General features: G+C 44.4%; 2 protein-coding genes across 5 annotated transcripts in view; both read left to right on the plus strand.

The window, feature by feature from the left end:
- Positions 1-76: 76 nt before the first annotated feature.
- rbm43 (RNA binding motif protein 43) lies at positions 77-3,495 on the plus strand. 4 transcript variants are annotated; one of them, XM_079175550.1, is made up of 4 exons: positions 81-638; positions 849-925; positions 1,249-1,339; positions 1,461-3,495. In XM_079175550.1, the coding sequence occupies exons 3-4, from the start codon at positions 1,253-1,255 to the stop codon at positions 2,628-2,630; spliced, it is 1,257 nt and encodes a 418-aa protein (XP_079031676.1). In that variant the 5' UTR covers positions 81-638; positions 849-925; positions 1,249-1,252; the 3' UTR covers positions 2,631-3,495. The 4 variants fall into 4 exon arrangements, with proteins under 4 accessions (XP_079031677.1, XP_079031676.1, XP_079031678.1 ...); XM_079175552.1 differs by lacking the exon at positions 849-925 and having other exon boundaries at positions 81-125; positions 572-638; XM_079175551.1 differs by lacking the exon at positions 849-925 and having other exon boundaries at positions 77-125.
- A 2,993-nt stretch (positions 3,496-6,488) lies between these two features.
- myo1g (myosin IG) overlaps positions 6,489-12,829 on the plus strand; it is a 40,094-nt gene continuing 33,753 nt past the window's right edge. Inside the window, exons 1-8 of the mRNA XM_079175712.1 lie at positions 6,489-6,615; positions 9,025-9,233; positions 10,096-10,189; positions 10,418-10,583; positions 11,705-11,758; positions 11,911-12,006; positions 12,223-12,339; positions 12,510-12,716. Coding sequence (XP_079031838.1) covers positions 6,521-6,615; positions 9,025-9,233; positions 10,096-10,189; positions 10,418-10,583; positions 11,705-11,758; positions 11,911-12,006; positions 12,223-12,339; positions 12,510-12,716 — 1,038 coding nt within the window. The 5' untranslated portion in view covers positions 6,489-6,520. The remainder of the gene's footprint in view (positions 6,616-9,024; positions 9,234-10,095; positions 10,190-10,417; positions 10,584-11,704; positions 11,759-11,910; positions 12,007-12,222; positions 12,340-12,509; positions 12,717-12,829) is intronic.

Below are 12,829 nucleotides of genomic sequence, written 5' to 3' on the forward strand. Positions count from 1 at the left end.
TAGTTTTATTTTGAAATGCAGGAAACTTTAAATATGTAGCGGAAATGACAAAATTACTTTCGGTTTCATCCGTACTGATACTAAATATAGTGAAGTCATGGAAGTTGACAGGAATGAAGTGTAAAGTAAGTTATGAATGTAACAGACCTTCCGCGTGTCGAGTCATTTAGTATTTATTCATGTAGTATTTACTCATGTATTTATTCATGTAGTATTTACTCATGTAGTATTTACTCATGTAGTATTTACTCGTGTAGTATTTACTGCGGTATGTTCGCCTGTAAGGTGAACATTAGTTCACGCGCTAAGCTACCTAGTACTTTTGCTTTGCAAAGAGTGTATCTTCTCATCACTTTTCAAAGCGAAGTCACTGTTTTTACAGTTTTAAATGTACAGACGTTTAATTAGAAGCGCAGCTGAGAAAAGAATCACTTTCTCTTTCGATGAAACGCCCCAACATTAAAGTTTAATGCAGCCTGGCAATGCCTTTACCTAGCATGAACAAACCGGACAATGTGAAGAATACAAAGTGCTTTATCTGCTGTCACAGTGTCTCCTTGTTTCCTCACAGCCGAACACGGAGGAGGAGGAGGAGGAGGTGCTGAGGGGGAAGCGTCACATTTGAGGAGGCGACAGTAGTGAGGCACATTAAAGTCGTTAAAAGCCCAACAGCCATTTAAACAACAAGAGTGTTCCTCAAAGTTCCAGTCTACACACTAAATACATTTCTGTTTAAAAATAATATTAATCGTGGCACCGTAGACTGTATATATATATAGGCTCTTATGTTTCAGTAGCAGTTCACTTTCACCACACAGACCTATAGTTCTAAAATATCTCCACTGTAGAGACGAGGACGGGCTTCTTCCTCTTCTTCATGTCCTCTGGGACCTGCAACTTCTTTCTTCTACTAATTAAAACCAAGGTGTTTTTTTTTTTTTTTAAACTAATCTTTTTAAATTAATTTCAGCATGAAACATGGTTACCTTGAATAAAGTAAGAAAAGCCGTGTTGGCTGTAAAGCCTTTAATCATTATAGAATCAAAATGAGAATTTAATAGAATACAAGAAGAATTCAGGCTAATATTTGGTTACAAATGTAGTACTATACTATCCTGTACTCCAAAACAAACCTCAAGGAGAAAACAAAACACAAAGGCATAATCATAGTCCTAAATTGAAAATGGAGGACAGGAAGTTAGTCCCTTCTATGAGTCACTAAGTCCACTCATGTTTTTCTTTCCACAGTTGAATGAGAGTCTCACCAAAGAGCTCCCATGTGTTGGAGGTGAACCATCAACAACAGCATTTAACATTGGAAGCACCTGAGAGTGTTGAGGTAGCTGAGCTCACACATCGTGTTCGGTCAGATTAATCCTTTGCCTGTTCTGAATTGTTTGTCTGCAGGCTCTTCATGCACCACCCCGTTGACGTGTTTTTCCTCCACCTGTCATTCTCAGATGGATTTACCGGTGGAGGCAATGGTGCGCTTGGACGTTTTCCCCGATAAAGCAAAGGTGCGAGACATCCTCAGGTCGCATGGCTTCGTGCTGACGGATCTGAGCGGCGATCAGGTGCGCGTAAAGGGGTCCTTTTTGAATCTCAAGGCCGCGAAGGCCTCTTTGGAGCCGCTTCTTAGCTCAAAAACCATCCCGGCGGTCCCAAAGACTTCCTCTGGGGCCATTTCCAAACGCCCCGCCGGCAACAGCTCGGTGTCAGGTGGTAACAGAGGCCGAAACAAGTCTCCGCGGGCTTCTCTGTCTTCAGCCAACGTCTCCTCACCTTGGGCGTCTCCACCTCACACACATCGATCCTCTCCAGAGCCCCGAGCTTCGTTTTCTCCACCACCAGACCAGCGGGGCTCCTTTAGGCCTGGAAGAGAGTCCTTTGTCGTTGATGTAGATGTGTGGAGGTACGCATGGCAGCTCCGGAAAAACGACATTGAAGACATTCGGGTCAGCCATAATGTGGAAATGGAAGTGTCTGAAGTCGGCGAAAGCTGCAACGTCACTTTGCTGGGGAAGAATGCGAGAACAGCTGCCGGTAAACTGCAGAGCCTCATGGATGATCTCAGCAAATCACTGCGCACACAAGAGGTTCCTCTGAAGGACATGGATTGGGAAGGCAAGGCTCTTTTGAAGAGGATTGAGAAAGAGAGAAACATTCACCTTTCAGTCGTCGTGTGGCCGATGAACGACAAGCTTCACCTGATAGGCCCGTCCGCTGCGAGCTACGAGTTAAAGCAGAGGCTGCTGGGTAGGCCGGTCAAACGTACGGGGAGGACGTCGGAGAAAAGCTCCAGGGGGAGGAGCAGCTCTCTGCCGCCAAGCAGTCGCAAGAACACAGAGAGAGATAGCGGCGCCATCGCTACGCCGTCTCCTGTCGGCGCTGCGGGTTACTCTCCGTCGAAGTACCAGGATGATTATCAAGCAGCTGCTGCTTGTGTCAGTCAAGGCGGAACTTGGAGGGGAAGGAGCCACTCCGCGTACCGTGAAAACACCCGGGGAGAAAGCATTAATGTGCAAGAGACGGAAAACAAACATCTGTCTCCTAAAACAGGCATGAAAGTCCTCAAGCAATTAATGACTATAAATAATATAAAGAAAAGGTTCAAATCTATTCGAAAATGAACAGTGAAGTTCTGTTCATGAAGGTAGAGACAGAACTAGACCTGTTATTAGCTTTATTGAGTAACAGGTCTGAGTATGCAGTCACATGGCGTTGTACAGTAGAGCCTGATTGACACAGGACTCTTGAGGACAATAACAACACTGACATTGAGCGTTAAAGGACTTTTTTGGGGAATTGCGGTTTATTTCTTTCTTGAGTTAGAAGACAAAATTGACACTACTACGTCTGTACAGTAAATGTGTAGCTATCGTCAGCAGCTGGTTAGCTTAGCTTAGCACAAAGCCTGGATCAGGGGGTAACAGCTGGTCTGGCTCGGTCCAAACCCCGCCCACCAGCACCATCTAAAGCTTCCACATGTAGTATCTTGAGAGCGAGGTTAGCAGTTTTCAGTGGTAGCCCACTGTATCTGTGTATGGTACACAGTTACAGCACCAATATACTGTATCTGTAATAAACCAAAATAAGCAAATACTATCAGCCATGCACATATATCGATTGGGCTGTGTTGTTTAGTGTTGACTCCTCTGTGTGTAAAAGTGTAAAATTTGATTTGCTCACTCAGATTGTTGTCGTTATGCGGTGCAAAATGTTGATGTATGGACTCTGACACATTGTATTCTTGTGATGTCAAACATTTTATTCTAATCAAGCAACAATAACCCGTGCACAACTTTATTCAACTTATTTTGTTCTGATAACAGTCAGTTATTTGAAGTCTTTGACTGACATTTCTTGCACAATTGTGTTTTGTTATTGCCGGTTGCTCTGACTGTAAATGTTGCTGATGAACTGAATGGCTAAAATATTTATGTAAACTGGAAAAACGATTGGAAAAAGAATATATATGGTAATTAATCAAACAAATGGGCATTAAAAACGTTAACGTTAACAATAAAGTAGCGTGGGTGATTTCAAGGATCTTTGGGTGTTAATCTGATAATGAGATCTATGTGTTCGGCTCTACTGTAGTTACATCGAGCATCTGGGGCTGTCGTCACAGTGTGCGTGTTAATGTCGTTATTATTTCTGCCAGGATGATCATGACATCGGTCGCGTGTGTGCAACCCTCTGTGAGTGGGTGCGTGAGTGAGGCTGTGAATGTGTAAGGGTCCACCTCTGTGTCTGTCCACGGCTAATCTTGCATACCTCTTCAGCAAACTGTATAACATGTTAGCTGGCCAGTTATGGCTGCATGCTCAAGGACCCCCTTGTGGTTGCGGTTACTCACATTTTCTTAAAGAATCTTTTATTGCTGTTTTATACAGCCATTGCCTTCCTGCCGACTCCTCACTCACTACTCTGAATCGACCCCCGGCCGGTAGAGGCCGCTAATGCTAACAAAGCTGAGTGCATCTCCGCTCTCACTGCCGCTGCTCTGCCACTCACTTTAATTGTTTTGTGTTGTGTGTTTGGCTAACGGCTACCGGTACACACTGCTGAGTACCTCACTGACGCTGATCTGCGGCTCACTTTAATTGTTTTGTGTTGTGTGTTTGGCTAACGGCTACCGGTACACACTGCTGAGTACCTCACTGACGCTGATCCTTCGGCTCACTTTAATTGTTTTGCGTTGTGTGTTTGGCTAACGGCTACCGGTACGCACTGCTGAGTACCTCACTGACGCTGATCTGCGGCTCACTTTAATTGTTTTGCGTTGTGTGTTTGGCTAACGGCTACCGGTACACACACTGCTGTTCCTCGCCGCAACTCAGCGGCTGCTACAGGTCGTTGCAGACACACCTGGCAGAGGACTGCCCTCTACTAAGTTAAACTTTTGAGTTTGTCGCTGTAACACCTGAACGCATCATCTAGATGGAGACAGAATCAGACGTGAGAGGGAAGCGGGACCAGGAAGTGAAACGGTCCCTGACGGTCGACTGAACTCATCCAGGGAGGGGAAGTACTTACGGCAGAGGAGGATCTAACAGGCAAGTGTATTTACAGGAAGAGTAGCTGCATGTTGGACTGGATATTGTTGCCCTGATACAATATAAACTGAACTTTAGAATAACAACAGACTGTCAAGGCACAGATGCTCTACAGTAGGTAGGTGTTGTGTATTTCCTGGCAAATGTTTTCAGCTTGATAGTAAAGTCCCATTACTCATGAGTTTCCAACCATTGCTTGCATCAGGCATGCATTAAAGAGACCATTCTAACAGGGCTGCACTGGTGACTGTAACTATGACTCAGAGGCCTTTCTTTTAACCGTAATAACTAAAACACTAAGTCTGATCTGAAATCTCTCCACCCCCACAGAGCTCAGTGCTGTGGGTTTCCCCTGTTAGTGTTTTCCCGTCACCATGGTATCTCAAAAACCAAACCTGTCCAACAATAAATGATTTGGACCGAAGATTTTCATCTTTGCAGCATTGTCTTTCAGTCAAAACCAGGGAACATAAAGATGATGGTTTATTTGGAGGATTTACAGACCAATTAAGGGTCTGCTAACCCAAATTACTTAAAGCAAAGCATTACCCCCCCCCCCCCCCATCACATGGTCTTTATCACCGGATTGAGTTTGTTTAGTTGTCACGGAGATGAATCACACGCAAGTTCAGTTAGTACTTCTCATTTTTTCCCAATACTCCAAAATAATCGCTTTAACGTACACATAGTCCCCAAGAGTAAAAAGTTAAAAAAGAGGAAACACATAATAGTTAGCCCAACAGAATGAACAGTCGCTATGTTGCATTAGCAAAATATTAGCCAGCTAAGCTTGGTTACCAGGAAACAAATCAACGATCACAAAGCTAAGAGTTAAGAGGAACAATGGCATTTGAGAGGATTAAGGATTACTGTCAACATTAACAAATTGGTGGATGTAACAATGTCAGTTAAACTGCTGACTTCTGGTTCCCCAAACTGAATGGGTTTTGGTTAGATGCCTGAAATAAGGTTGAAGATATTTTAACCTTTTGTTCTGCGATATAAAATATGAAGCTGAACTTTTTACGTGTCTTAAAATAGTGGCTAATTGAGACGACTAACCGTCATCACGGCAAACACTAGTCCGCCTTTGCTTAGTGGTGGTGAGGTGAAGTCATGTGACCGCGGTGTAGTTTGTTTATAGCGTAGCGTCAGCTTTTTACTTCTGCCGATTGCATTCACACTTCAAAAAACATAAAAGTGCTGTTCATTTGTGAAGATTATGTTGCTCAATTCTGTTTGCTGCAGAGCTTATTTTCTGCAATAGTCCAAACGGAAAATCCCGTTGACTTTTCTTTAAAAGTTCAAGAAAAAGGTCACGCATTAGTCAGCATTCCCGTACACTCTCTGAATTCACACACACACGCACACACATTCGTCTTACATGACAAACAATACAGCTAAACCATTTGCCCCCCCCCCCCCCCCCCCCCAAAAAAAAGGTTTCTCACGCTGCAGCTTGACTCTGGGAGTCGGGTACCCTAAGGGACACGTTGTACTGCCAATGTGGAGTCAAGAAAGGAAATGCCACGATCCCTCCCAGGAGATAAAGGCCATTTTCTACCCCCAACTTTTGCAATCGCAGTGAGAGTCGACGCTCTGTTTAGAAATGGGAAGGCCTTTTTGCGGCAGGAAGAGAGAGACGGAGGAGGATGCAGAAGTGGTATGAGCTCTTAAAGATAGCCTCCTACTATTTATATAGATCTGCGTGAGGGCACGGGCTGACTGACAGGGTGACGTGCTGTAGCTTGTACACCGCAGCGCTCGAGCACACCCTCAAATCCACCATAGAGCTCGCCACGCCCACAGTACACACACACACACACATACTGTCTACTCTACCGGGGCCCCAGAAGTCGACCGTACTTCTCTTTCTTCCTCCTTTAGCGGCTTTCTGTTCCTCTGCGTCTTGTCCGTCTTCTATTTTCTGTTTTTGGTGTGTTTGGTGAAGACAGACAGGGATGGCGGAGCTGGAGGACCTGGAGTTTGGGAAGTCAGACTTTGTGCTGCTGGATGAGGTGACGATGGAGCAGTTCATGGAGAATCTGAAGCTGAGGTAAGAGGCCTGAGATACTGTTAGAGAGGAGGAAGGGAGGGGGAAGCAGCCGGCTGTCACAGGGTAACGCTTCAGACATACCTCATATATGAAGGAATAACAGTCCTTAACATATCTTAAAATGAGATTAAACATAAGTAAGATGAATATTTCTATTCTATAATAGCACTGAACTACCGAGTTGACATTATCTTGGCGACTTGGCTGAAGTAAGAGAGGACATGAGGATGAAACATGAAGGGGAAAAAGAGACGAGCAACAGCCGCCTCTAGCTTTCCCGCTCAGCCCTTTTGGAGGTTCGGCTGTAAACTTGTGGTTGATGCGATCAGCAGCGCACTACACGCCGGCTGTCATGGAGCACATGGCAAACCTCACACAGCTGCTCCCACCGAACCCCAGGTTCAGTTAATGAGAGTATGTCGCTTTTCTTCTGTCTTGTTTTGTGACCTTTCCACTCTCTCTCTCTCTCTCTCTCTCTCTTTCGGTGTAATGCTTTGGGGACTTTACACTTGTCTCAGAGTCCATGTCCAGTCTCACTTCCTCTGTGTCTTCATCATGGGGCATCGTGTCCTCAGTTCAGACTATCAGAAATCACACAGTCACCTGAGGACGAATACGTCAAACAATATCAAATAAGCTGTAGATTTAGAGAAAACAGTTGCCCTGACTCGAAGTCTGTGACTTGGCCAATAATGTATTAAGCTCAGTTTCATCACGCAGCTTGATCAGACTTGTCTGCCGGCACTTAAGTTTGTGCTGATGTGTGTCGACTTTAATGATTTACGCTGACTTTTCCTTTTCTACTGCTGTTTTTGTCCCATGTCGGGCTCTCTGTCAGCAGGATATCCCCAAAACATGAAGCCTCGGTGGTGATTTGTTGCCTTAACTACCAGAGATCAAGACTTGATTGGAAAGTTTAAAATGTTGTAAAGTGATAAAACTGACATCTTCAATGTAACAGTAAATTGTAAAAAAAAAAAAGGCAACAGAGGATTTGTGCTCTTAGATTTCCCTCTGACTCATATCAGATGTATTCTCACATGGACTCAGCCACTTGTTACTTGATTGGTCAATAGATTAGCAGGAAGAAGACTGGAGGGACTTCTCTTTATTTGTTTGGCACCAAACCCAACTGTTACAAAGAGGAAAACAATATCAGCTGTGGCAGTGGTAGAGCAATTTCTGCTTTCAGAAAAGATATCTATAACATATGAACAGCCTTCTCTGTGACTCAGTGCAGCTATAATAATCCATAGCTGTGTCTCAGTTGAGGGGCGGGACCCTCTAGGACTCTGCCCACACAGGCGGTGAACCTGAACTCCAGACTGAAGCAACTTTTGCTTTCCCAATGACAAAGTCTAGATTCCTACGGACCAAAACTAGCGGTACTTTCTGTTTCTTCTTGTCTGCTCAAACAAGAAAAAAAAATTCAAGTTCATAAACGGGGACAGTGGTCAACTATGTGTATACCAAACACAGTCTATGGTAAATACCGGCGGGAAATTGGGATTAGTTTACAATTAGAGTTGTGACATCTCCACTGCTGTCCACAGTATTCCAAAGTATAGAGGTGATAAACAAAGTGACGTTTAAGTAACATGACAACACCAACTACTTTACATTGTATGTGTAGTTTGAGCAACACCATGCATCCTATTTTCAGCCCTGTCTCCTAGAAATTACGTTTCAATTATGTTTTACAAAGTTAACCCTGTGTTTCAAACTGTTTCAAACTGTTTCAAACTGTTTCAAACTGTTTCAAACTGCGACTGTAATCCTCTCTGGATTACAACTCCGTGATCTCAGGATATTTTCAAACTCTGCTGGCTAACAAGAACCACATAAGTGATCCAGTAAACAGCTGACCAGTGTACTATACTGGCTGTGTCCTCTGAAGGTTTCAGCCTTGTTCAGCCCCGTTATGAAGAATTTGGTATTCAAATGTGAGCCTTCAGAGGATCGGCCCTGTACTGGGACAGAACTCAAGGTCATAAAAACAGTATTCCATTTTGCTCCACTAGCCCTCGTGACACATCAGTTTTACCTCTCCCAGCTCAACAGAGCTACATGAGGTGACACAACGCTGTGGCGCCCTTTGAACCGCAAGTTTCATTTCCTGCTCTCGGTGTGTACACACACTTGTGTCACTTCCTGTCAGGAAGTTACGTGCCACATAAAGGTGCATGATCTTTTATGGAGCTTATAGCTCAAGTTTTTTTTTTTTCATGGGTGGTGTGAAAATGTCATGAGGCTACACGCCTCGTTTCCCACTTCAATTAAAGATTGAATAAATGAAATAGTTAAATACACACTACATATATAGAGATGCACTCACAGTATCTTTATTGTTTAGGCATCCCTGTACATGTGAAGTATGCCATCAGTGTGTATTCTCTTTTGCTCGGACAGGTTTGAGAAGGGCCGTATCTACACCTACATCGGAGAAGTAGTCGTCTCCGTTAACCCGTACAGACAGATGGACATTTATGGCAAAGACACCATTGATTCGTACCGGGGCCGGGAGCTGTATGAAAACCCTCCTCACCTGTACGCAGTGTCTGATGCTGCCTACAAGGCCATGAAGCGACGGGCCAAAGATACCTGCATCGTCATATCAGGTACCTGCGTTTACCTTGCTATGACATGTCAAAATGGCTGCTGGTAAAAAGGCTTATTAGAGTCAGGTACTCACAGTTCAGACACCGTGTTCACATTCTTGGCACAATAAATAAAACCAGTACAAGGTGCATTTCTTTGTCATTTTACAACACAGGGTTACACCATGACATGTTAGTTGTAGTAGTCCCTTCCCGCTATGCACACATAGAGCATATATACAAATATGTAAATTAGAATAGAATACAATGAAAAAAAATATATACAGTTACTTCTATACAAATCCGTATGTACATAAGCAGTATACCTAGAGAGACGTTGGTTTAGTAGTAATGAGCATTGTTTAAGAGATAGTGGTATGGTAATGTGCAAAAGCAGCACAACAGAAAGTTCCATGTCATTTATCTATGGTTGAGTGTGGAGGATCAAGCTGTTCTGTAGTCTGGTGGTACAGCAGCAGATACTTCTGTATCTCCTGCCAGGCAGCAGCAGGGTGAACAGGCCGTGGCTGAGGTGAGCCTTTGGTATCCTTTGAGCTCTTCGCACGCACCTCTTGTCACCAATATCACGTGATGCTCGGTAGATGGGTACCAACGATGTTCTGGGCGGTTTTAAACACCCGCTGTAGAGCCCTCCTGTCCTGGGCCGTGCACAAGCCATACCAGTTTGTAACGTTTCTAGTCAGCATGCTTTCTATTGCGCCTCTGTAAAAGTTAACAAGAACTTGGCAGGGGAGGTTTGCTTTTTTATGTTTAATTAAGAAATACAGCGGTTTCTGAGTAAAGACGCATTGTGCAAAGTATTATTACATTTTGCAGCTGTACTGATCTGATTGCTGTGAAACCTGTGTGTTTTGTATTTTAGGTGAAAGTGGGGCAGGAAAAACAGAAGCTAGTAAATACATCATGCAGTACATTGCAGCCATCACGAACCCGAGCCAGAGGGAAGAGGTTGAGAGGTGAGTGTTGTTCACAGGTTAATAGAACTAAAAACTCCTTAAGTCAGTGCTGTAATCTGAAACGTAGATTCAGAAGGCTTTTATCCTTAAATCAAACTCAAGTAAATAATTAGATCATGAGAACGTGATGTTAACATTAATCATCTCCCGTTTTCCTTTTCCTCTGACTCCATATTCGCCTCCCTGATGGCTGTCTCACACGCTCCCCATCAATGGTGGACAAATCAGTGTGAAGAACGTGCTGCTCAAATCCAACTGTGTGTTGGAGGCCTTCGGGAACGCCAAGACGAATCGCAACGACAATTCAAGCCGCTTCGGCAAGTACATGGACATCAACTTCAACTTCAACGGGGAACCCACTGGAGGGCACATCAACAACTACCTGCTGGAGAAGGTGGGCGGGCAGGGTGATGGAGGGGCTTTGACCACAGACGGGGGACCCTTCACGGGTCCAAGAAACAGAAAAACAAACTAGTTGTATGTCGTCGGGGACCTAATGATCCCACTGCTGAAGTAAAGTACAGGAAAGTTCTGCTCATTTAGTTTCCAAATTATGTCTTCTCTCCCGAACATGAATGTTTCATGAGGTGATGACAAAGAGGTGAGAGAGAACATCCACGAATAGATGTATCTGTGAAGCCAATGTGCCGCTGCTGTTGCGCGTTAATAAACGGCTCGCCTGGGGTTACGTGATGCTGCTGTATTTATCCACTGTGTTAAAGAACCGTCTGGCACTCAGAGCTGGTGTGAATGATGGTGTGAATGGTGGTGCCGTGCTTCATTTACAGAGGGCAGGAATAACCACACTGTTTCAGGAAGTCAGAGTCGGGTCTGCTGGGGGTCACACAACTGGCTATCAGTTTGGTTTGGAGTGTTTGTCTCAACACAAAACTATTGTCCTTGAAACACTAATGGAAAACCGAGTGGTGGTGATTTAGTCGCTTGGTGTTGGATTTGTCGTGAATCTGGGTGATCCATCCTTGACTGCGTGATGTTGATTGCAGACATTTTGAGTGCTGCTGTTGTGAAGATCGGATGCATTTCCAGCTGTCTAAAGCACCAGTGCTATATATAAGGTTTTGGTTTCAATCCCTTAAAAAATCAAAGAGCAAAGAACTTCTTTTAAGATGTGCCATTTGCTACCAAAGTACAGCAAACGTTTGACATTTGGCCACATGACATGTTGCACTTTGAGTTCAGAGTGTTTCTTTTTCTTTTAGACTAGAAAACCTGCGTTGACCCCTTTGAGCTCTCGTTATTTGTCGTTTGTTACCTCAGAAACATCTGATTGCTGACCTGTGCTGCTAACTGATATTGTTTAGCTTAATATAAATTCAGTTTTAGTTGAAACCCCGAGAGTTCCTCTTGGGGTGGTTGAAAACCATTTAGAGAGAAAACTAAAGTAAGAACAGCCAACGCAGGACCTGGCCCAACAAACAACACTCATGACAGCGTAGGAGTGTGTTTGGAGGATGGACGCTGGTTTTACTGCAATAATCTGTTCTCCTGTTTAAGTCCAGGGTGGTCCAGCAGCAAGACGGGGAGAGGAACTTCCACTCGTTCTACCAGGTAAACTCTAACCTAACGCTGCAAAACATACACAGAGCGATACAAAACAAATGTAATCAAAGATATTGTGTATTGCCGCTCTAGCAGTTCCTGCCCGATATGTACTTGACTTAATGATAAATTGGATCTAATTTGGTGGATCTTTATCACAGTTACTGTGTGGAGGCTCAGATGAGATGCTGGAGTCGTTGCATCTACAGAATGATCCTGCTGCTTATATTCATACCAAAGAGGGAGCTGCAACTTCCGTGAGTTTGTCACCTTTACACTTTTACCTGCAAACAAAATGAGCTATTTGAGAAACGGCTGTTGGTATGAAATGAAACCAACTTCTCAATAAACACATTTGAAATAAGTCATTGGCAAAAACTGCAAAAACCCATCCAGATTGCCCCCCTCTGAACTGCAGCTCATATTCTTTTGACTGATGATGATAATCCCAAATCCTTTTTTTCTTTCTTAAGACCTCCAACAACGATCGCTCGAGCCACAAAGCGGTGATGAGCGCCCTGGAAGTGATCGGCTTCTCAGCAGAGGAGATTACCTCAATTTATCAGATCCTGGCCTCCATTCTTCTGTTGGTAAATTACAGCATGGATTGCTCAAAATAGGAAAAGTTCATGCCTATAATCTAGGATTAAAATGATAGATTTTGCACCCCTGGTTCTTGAGATCACCAACATTTGAAAGCATCCAGTAGTGATCAGGGGTCACGGCTCTGTAATGAACCACGGGTCGGTCTGTCTTTCAGGGCAACGTGCAGTTCGAGAGCGACGGCGAGACCGTTCAGATCCTGGGGCTCGAAGCCGTCGGCCACATCTCCGAGCTGACGACCACGGAGGCGGAAGACGTCTGCAAGAGCCTGCTGTTCCGCACCGTGGCCACCGGGGGCGGCGAGGTCATCGAGAAGGGACACACGGCGCAGGACGCCTGCTTCGGACGGGACGCTTTCGCCAAGGTGCTGTAATGCAAATCATGCAGCTCAATTTTACTTTGGCAAAAGCAGCTCGTCAGAATGAAATTGTCACAGTGTGTCACAGTGATGATGTCGACATCATCACTGTGACACAC

Source organism: Pholis gunnellus (genome assembly GCF_910591455.1).
Source record: "Pholis gunnellus genome assembly, chromosome: 16".
In the NCBI taxonomy this organism is placed as follows: domain Eukaryota; kingdom Metazoa; phylum Chordata; class Actinopteri; order Perciformes; family Pholidae; genus Pholis; species Pholis gunnellus.

Excerpts from the sequence above, each read along its gene's own strand:
- rbm43 (XM_079175551.1), top strand. The coding sequence starts at position 1,253 with ATGAGAGTCTCACCAAAGAGCTCCCATGTGTTGGAGGTGAACCATCAA. Across the intron at positions 1,340-1,460 it reads AAGCACCTGAGAGTGTTGAG|ATGGATTTACCGGTGGAGGC; the intron begins GTAGCTGAGCTC and ends TGTCATTCTCAG.